Genomic DNA, 7,695 nt, shown 5'->3' with positions numbered 1-7,695 from the left:
AATATTCATATAGGATTCAACCCTGTCTAGGCTTTATTGACTCAAGTAGTGCCAGGCTGACCAGACCCATTGGTTGTCCAGTTTCATACCCACCTATGGAAAAGAAGTATATGTCTATCATTTTAATTTTTGTCCAATCCTAGAGGTCACTCCTCCCTTTGTTATATTGTAAATCAGAAGATGCCTTAATCAATAAGCCAAATTTATTTGGAGTCCTGTTCATTATTGCTAGCAGTAGCGGGCCCAGAGGAACTCTTTTTTTTAATATATATATTTTTAATTTAAACATAGCATTAAAAAAAATGTTTGTGAAGTGATAAAAGGGTTCTGAAGAGAATCTTAAAAGAAAATTATAAGTAAATAACAAATTTTATAGAGCACCTGAATTAACTTAAAAAGTAATCATATTATTTTAAATCTTAGCACACATATACTTATGTGAATAAAGGGTCAAGTTTCTTATATGTAAATAAAGGATTAAGGTTTTCTTAAAGTTTTCTTTCCCAGGCCTGTGCGAAGTAATTAGGGAGGTGACTCAACTGTGAACCCAGCAAGCAGAACCAATAAGCAGTATCAAACCAACCCACCAGAAGTCAAAACATCATCTCATCGCCTGATGACTAATTACAATAGCGGACATCTAAGGACCCCTGGGCCTGCATGTAGCTACATTCCTCACCCTGGTCTTTTCCCCTTTATAATCCTGTCCACTACACCTTGCTAGAGGCAGGATTTAATGCTTGTAAGCACCCTGTCTTCTTAATGGGACTAACCATTGGTGTCATAATTCTTTGTTTTTCTTATAGTCCACAAAATCAGAACTTGAGAAGTAAATGTGCTTTGAGGACCCTGACATTCAAAGCAGAATGTTCGCTGCTTCACTCTGTCTTGTACATCCAGCAAAACAAAATAGGGGGACATACGGGGAAGCAAGTCAGTGTATGTGAGAGCACCTGGTGTTTACAAGATCTTTATGCTCAGTCTTTAGATGTTTTTTCTTAAAGGACACTGCAGATGCATGTGTCTTCTCAAGGATGCTTACCCTTCTGATAATATCTAACACTTAGTTTTAGCTCAAGCTGTGGTTACAATAAAAGCCTCAGGAGGCAGGCGAACAGGGCTCTTTGGTTCCTATAACCAGGCTGTCCCTTAGCCTTCTCTTTCACACAAACGTGGGTCAGAGTAATGATTCATCCATCACTCAGGGTCTGCGGGTCAGTCCTGGCATTGTTAAGTAAACTTGGAAAATCTTCATTTCTGTAATTGTGGATGTTCCCAACAGCTCGATGTTAGTTTAGACTTCCCAGGTTTTTGTGAGGATTAAAAAAGAAAATGCTCAAAAAGCAAACCCTGGCACAGGAAAGTACTGTTTGTCACTTTTTTTGATCTTCAGAGTCCTAGGGAAGTCCTGTTATTACCTTCATGTCACATTGAGACAACTGAAGTGCAGGGAGCTGTAGTGAGTCTCCTGGAGATTCCAGGTTGGAGACTCAACATGGAGACCTCAGTGCTCACAGTACTGCCTCCCTGCAGGTGGATCAAAGGGTTCAGAAAGGCCCTAGTTCTTTCTCAAAAGGCCTTAAAAGCAATGGTGACTGTTGGCATTGGGGAAGTGAAGGGTTCCTGTCCTGAGAATGTTTCTAAAGGTTGCTCTTCTGAAGGTGATGGAGGATGTTAGTAGTGTGGGTTAAAATTAAAAGTGTTCATTGCATTGTGCATAGAATTTAAAACCTAAAAAATTCCCAGCTGGTGTTGCTCAGTGGTTAAGCATAGATGCACGCACAAAAAGTCCCCCCGCCCCCATTGTATTTTTCATTAGGGCACATGCCTGGGTTGTGGAGTTCATTCCCAGTAGCAGAGCACAGGAGGCAGCCCATCAATGATTCTCTCTCAACATTGATGTTTCTATTTTTCTCTCACTCTCCTTTTCTCTCTGAAATCAATAAAAAATATCTTAAAACTCTCTAAAAATATATTTTTTAAACATATAAAATATTAAAACACATTATCCCAATACAAAGACATTTTATTTCCAAAATAAAAAAAGGCACAAAAGGAGTGAAATTCCAACATTCATCTTTGTTATTCCATTGTCTTTTTGTTAAAGAAAATTGCAAAAACTCATAGCACATTAGGCAGAACATATGAACAGGGCTTTTAACAAAGCTATAGATACAGCAAATATACATCTGAGAAAAGACCCACCATAAATACCTAGAAATAATACAATCAAACAGTAAGGTAGCATGAAAAACTTAGGAAAAAAATGTTTAAATAAAGAATGATTGACCAAACAAAATATTCTCTAGGATGTGGAGAATGTAAATCCCACACACACTGCTTGAAAATTGCAAAAAAATACAATCAGTTTAGGTTTGCTTTTTATTTTTGAAGAATACTTTACTAATTTTTAGAGAGAGAAGGGAGAGGGAGAAAAACATTGATGGGAGAGAGGCATCAGCCAGCCGCCTCCTGCACACCCACTTCTGTGGATCTATCTAGTCCACAACTCAGACACATATTCCCACTGGCAATCAAATCCACAACCCTGTGAGCCACACCGGCCCTGGTGGTACATTCAATTCAGATCACAATTTGCTAATCTTGGTAAATTTAAACATTCATCTACCTCAAAACTCAGATTATGCATTGAATTTTTGACAAAGGTAAATAACACTTATATCCATATAAAGAATTGTACACAAATGTTTGTACCAGCTTTATTAGAAAACCAAATATATATATATTTTTTAGAAATAACCAAATATTTATTAAAATGGACAAACTATAGTGATATATCAATGATAAGAATATCTATCAGAAAAAAACATGAGTTACTAAATCTCCAAGTATTCATGAAACATAAATTAAAGCACAAAAATGCTTAGAAAAACCAAAGTTCTCTATGAAAATGGAATGTAAATCCATGGTTACTAGGAAAGCTGTGAAGAACAGGGACAGATTATAAGAGGTCATGAAGCAACTACACAGTGACAGATATCGTCAGTATTATGAGTATAACGATGGTTACAGTTTCATGCACATGTCAAGATTTATGAAACTCTATACTTAATACATGTAATTTACTCATTATAGTTTTTCAAAAATGGTTCAAGATAAAACAAATGTATGTTCACCTATTTTAGAACAACAGGTTTGGCAACTCTATATTCAACCCACATTCTTATGCCCTCTGGGCGAGTCTCATCTCAGTGACAGAAAATGTAACAAACAATTAAGAACTTTCACCCAAACCCACTGGAATGCTGACTAGGTCACAAAAGCCACATCCCTGGACTAAAGACAGCCTTTTTCTTCATCTTTGTTTTGCTACCAGAGCACCAATGGCTCTGATGAGAACATATGAGAAGCTACAGGAAGCCACAGAAGCTCTTGATTACATTCAATGACAATGACTGCTCCACAGAAGATAAACACGCCTGGAGTCGCTCAGATATGTGTACACACAGCTCTTGAAGTCCTTTTTTAAAAAAAGCCCGGATGCACGTTTAGATGAGGACCATTCCATCTAATGGGCTGTAGTCTTGTTCAACAACCATTAGGTCTGTGTTTCTGCAGTGAAATGGTTTCCCCTACTTGCGATGGTCCTCAAACCAGTGACCAACACCCATGAAATTGTAGGCATTAGGGCACATGGCCCTCTGCAAGACCTGGGCAAGTGATTCCCTTCAAATGCATTGTCATCCCTTGAAAAGTAGAAATAAATTCATGCTACAAGACGACCTACTTGAGGCTGTCACAGCTACCCCCTCTTTGGAGTGATCTCTGTGTCTCAAAGCATCCAGAACATCACATGAGGACTAGAGAGTCCAGAGTGTTTCCTAGGAAAACATGGGCAGCAGCGTAAATTTGGCACAAACTGCTAAGATAATTTCTGCACCATAATGTTTCCCCAAGGGCAAAAATATTTCAGACCCCATAAACGTTTTTCACCTCATCATGCTTGGAAAGCGCAGATCTCATTATAAACTAACCCATATAGTAAACAGCACACCCCAGATTAAAGAAGTCTTAGGAAAAAGCCTTCATTATTTTACAAACCAAAGAGACATGAGTCCGGCAGTTCTTCCATTGGTGACTTAGGCACTCAATAAAGTCATCACTAGCATCTAGAGAAAGTGTGTCCCTGAAAATGGCAGTCCCTCTGCAACATTATGTTTACTGGCGCCAACAGTAATCAGTCCTATGTGGCAGCTCATGACAGGGAAACAAGAACTAAGGGCTCAGGCATTCCTAATTTTCTTCAACAAATTAGACAACAGAGTTAGCTTCCCTGGGCACAGGAGGATGGTGATGGATGCCATCTGTAGGGACCTTATAGGTGGTTCAGGTGAAATACCTTCAGCAACAGAAATATGCAGTGACATAGACCTGGCAACACATCTCTGTATGTTAGAAAGTGCAACATAGATTCATATGATACCAACATAAAACAAACATACATGACAACAAAGTCACTTGAGAGGACTTTTCATAATGTAGGTGATGAAATGTATGAGATACAATTCAGACTAATGAGACTTCACAAACTTTCTTATACTATTGCTAAGATGGAACTAAGAAACATTTCCTACACATCTAAGATATTTCTCACATTTGGTCTCTTTTGTGCATAGCCAATTTAAAAATTTGGCTGAGATATCTCACATTAACTGGACTAATAAAGGCTTTCTCTGGTGTGAAATCTCTGATGATATAGGAGATGATCGCTCCTGGTAAGAGATTTCTCACACTCATTGCAGTTATAAGGCTCTTCTCCTGTGTGAGCTCTGATGACAAAGAAGGTATCTGCTAGTGGTAAAAGATTTCCCACATTCACAGCATTTATAAGGCTTTTCTCCTGTGTGAATTCTCTGATGACAATAAAGGGCAGTGCTCCTGGTAAAAGATTTCCCACATTCACTGCATTTATAAGGCTTTTCTCCTGTGTGAATTCTCTGATGACAATAAAGGGCAGTGCTCCTGGTAAAAGATTTCCCACATTCACTGCATTTATAAGGCTTTTCTCCTGTGTGAATTCTCTGATGCCGATGAAGGGTAGTGCTAGTGGTAAAAGACTTCCCACATTCACTGCATTTATAAGGCTTTTCTCCTGTGTGAATTCTCTGATGACAATAAAGGGCAGTGCTCCTGGTAAAAGATTTCCCACATTCACTGCATGTATAAGGACTTTCTCCAGTGTGAAATCTCCGGTGACAATGAAGTCTATCAATCCTCGTAAAAGATTTCCCACACTCACTGCATTTATAAGGCTTTTCTCCTGTGTGAACTCTTTGATGACGATGAAGTTCACTGCTAGTTGTAAAAGATTTCCCACATTCACTGCATGTATAAGGCCTTTCTCCAGTGTGAAAACTTCGATGGTAATGGAGGCCACTGCTATTGATAAAAGATTTCCCACATTCACTGCACTCAAAAGGACTTTCTCCAGTGTGAAGTCTCTGGTGACAATGAAGGCTATCAATTCTCTTAAAAGATTTCCCACATTCACTGCATTTGTAAGTCTTTTCTCCTGTGTGAACTCTCTGATGACGATGAAGGGCAGTGCTACTGGTAAAAGAATTCCCACATTCACTGCACTCATAAGGCCTTTCTCCAGTGTGAAATCTCTGATGACAATGAAGGCTATGCATCGTCGTAAAAGATTTCCAACATTCACTGCATTTGTAAGGCTTTTCTCCATGTTCGTAATGAAAGCTGGAAAATTTGGTAAAGTAATTCCCACATTTACAGCACAGAAAACACTGACTTCCAGCATGGACACACTTGTCCTGAATAAACGTGTGATTGCAGCCAATGACTTTGTTATATTTTTTTCTCCTTTGAAACTTCGCCCCACATTTCAAAATATCTTCTGGCCTATCGCTGGTCTCAGCAGCCTTTCGGTGGAGATGTCCTGACTCGGTAAGGACACCCTGCACCACCTCCCCGCATGTGACATGATTCTGGGACACCTGGAAATTGCAGCTCTTTGCAAGTGAGATCCTGTCCACATCTCTAATGAAAGTTGTCTCTCTCACATGCTGCTGGTGAGATTTTGTACTGAAATAAAATCCTTGTGCACACGCCCCACACCTCAACAGTATCTGTCCGAGTTGCTCAGTCAAGTGGAACATCTTTCCCAAGACTAGCCCACACCTATCACAGGGGTGGCTCTCCTGGGAAGACAAGGGTAACTTGCGAATACCTGCCTGTGACACTCTTACAGAAACCTTCTGTTCAGTGGGTTCCTCCACATCCTCTGTTCCACAGCAGCAACCTGAACAAAAGGAAACGCTGGTGAAGTACATGCTGACCTTATGAAAACAGAATATCTTCAACACAGATGTTTATCTGTCTTGACTAGGCTTGATTCCATAGAAAGATTTTCAAGACAAATGAGTTAGATTCTGAGAAAATGGCTGTTATACATTTCTTGACCCCAAAGGTCAGTCAATGGTGAAAATCTCACCAAGGGAGGTACAGAGCACAGGATGGGACACAAAGAAGAGAGGCAGGGTCTGCTAGTTGTTCCTCCACAAATGGCTTCCTTTAGGACCTTTCATGCTGGTGAACTGAGTCTGTGTAGAACAATTCAAATGCGCTCAAACCCATAAAAATCAATTGTATTAGAGCACATGATGTTCTACCTCAATACAGTAATAGGTGTGCACTCTAAGGCTCTGCAGGCATGGACCAACGGTGGAGGGCACTAAAAAGAGACCTGTGAAAGAGGTAGAGGTGAAAAGTTTAGAGAGCTTAAGTTATCCATGGACTGGGAATCCAAGGAGAATGAGCACTGATCATTATTAAAACTGTGTCGTTGGCACAATGTCAACAAGAAGCAAGAAGAAGAAGAATTGGGTGAAGAATGGGCAATGGTACAAAACACTGTAGAACCAAATGGTTTCCTTGTTATGAATGTAACAAAGCCCAAGTGTTTTATTACAGCCCTTTATTCAGGCAAAACCACCTGTGTTTACATTGTTTCATTCATAAAGTCATGTTTCTACTGTGATGCAGAAATGATTCTTCCACTTAATTTCCAGTTGATCCATGACACAGCATAAATGATAGAAATCACAAAAGAAACATCGAAAAGATGGTCAGCACTGTGGTACAACAACAAGCACAGATGAGATCACAGGCAAAAGACCTATGTGAGTGACATCAGCAAGATGGCAGAATCAGAGATAGAGAATCTTTCCCCATCCCAGAGTAAGCAGACAGCTATGCATGAATAAAAAACCCCCACAGGAAATGAGAATAAGAGTACAATGAAGACAAACAGTATTACAGAACACCAAATAAGGACAACTGCATAGAAAGAATGACTGGAAAGACTGGGTGAACAAACATATTTGAAGACAGCTACAGTCAAAAACAAGGGTCAGAGTTACCTCCAGCAGCCACTGTGCTTCTGCTATCCTTGACCATAGTGGCCTGTTAATAGAAAAATACTGGGATTTAAAAATATATATATACTTTTATTGATTTCAGAGAGGAAGCAAGAGGGAGGGAGAGATAGAAACATCCATGATGAAAATCATGATGGGTTGGCTGCCTCCTACAAGTTCCCCACTGGGGATGGAGCCCATAACCTGGGCATGTCCCCTTGACCAGAATCGAACCTGGGATCTTTCAGTTCGCAGGCCAATGCTCTCTATCCACTGAGTCAAACTGGCTAGGGCTGGA

General features: G+C 39.8%; 1 protein-coding gene, 1 long non-coding RNA gene and 1 pseudogene across 2 annotated transcripts in view; 1 reads left to right on the top strand and 2 right to left on the bottom strand.

The window, feature by feature from the left end:
* LOC106723806 overlaps positions 1-7,695 on the top strand; it is a 33,850-nt gene that overhangs the window by 3,507 nt on the left and 22,648 nt on the right. The window contains exon 2 of the long non-coding RNA XR_001359534.1: positions 7,407-7,414. This is a non-coding gene — a long non-coding RNA (uncharacterized LOC106723806). The remainder of the gene's footprint in view (positions 1-7,406; positions 7,415-7,695) is intronic.
* The window catches only part of LOC106723584 (zinc finger protein interacting with ribonucleoprotein K-like), a 12,627-nt gene continuing 8,421 nt past the window's right edge, over positions 3,490-7,695 (bottom strand). Inside the window, exons 3-4 of the mRNA XM_014528787.1 lie at positions 6,213-6,280; positions 3,490-3,842 (exon numbers count right to left, since the gene is read on the bottom strand). Of these exons, the coding sequence (XP_014384273.1) occupies positions 3,822-3,842; positions 6,213-6,280 (89 nt within the window). The 3' untranslated portion in view covers positions 3,490-3,821. The remainder of the gene's footprint in view (positions 3,843-6,212; positions 6,281-7,695) is intronic.
* LOC106723623 lies at positions 3,493-6,184 on the bottom strand (annotated as a pseudogene).

This window comes from Myotis brandtii, unplaced genomic scaffold (genome assembly GCF_000412655.1).
Source record: "Myotis brandtii unplaced genomic scaffold, ASM41265v1 scaffold650, whole genome shotgun sequence".
Lineage (NCBI taxonomy): Eukaryota > Metazoa > Chordata > Mammalia > Chiroptera > Vespertilionidae > Myotis > Myotis brandtii.
Note: the sequence above shows the minus strand (reverse complement) of the source record. Positions and strands in the feature narration are given on the sequence as shown.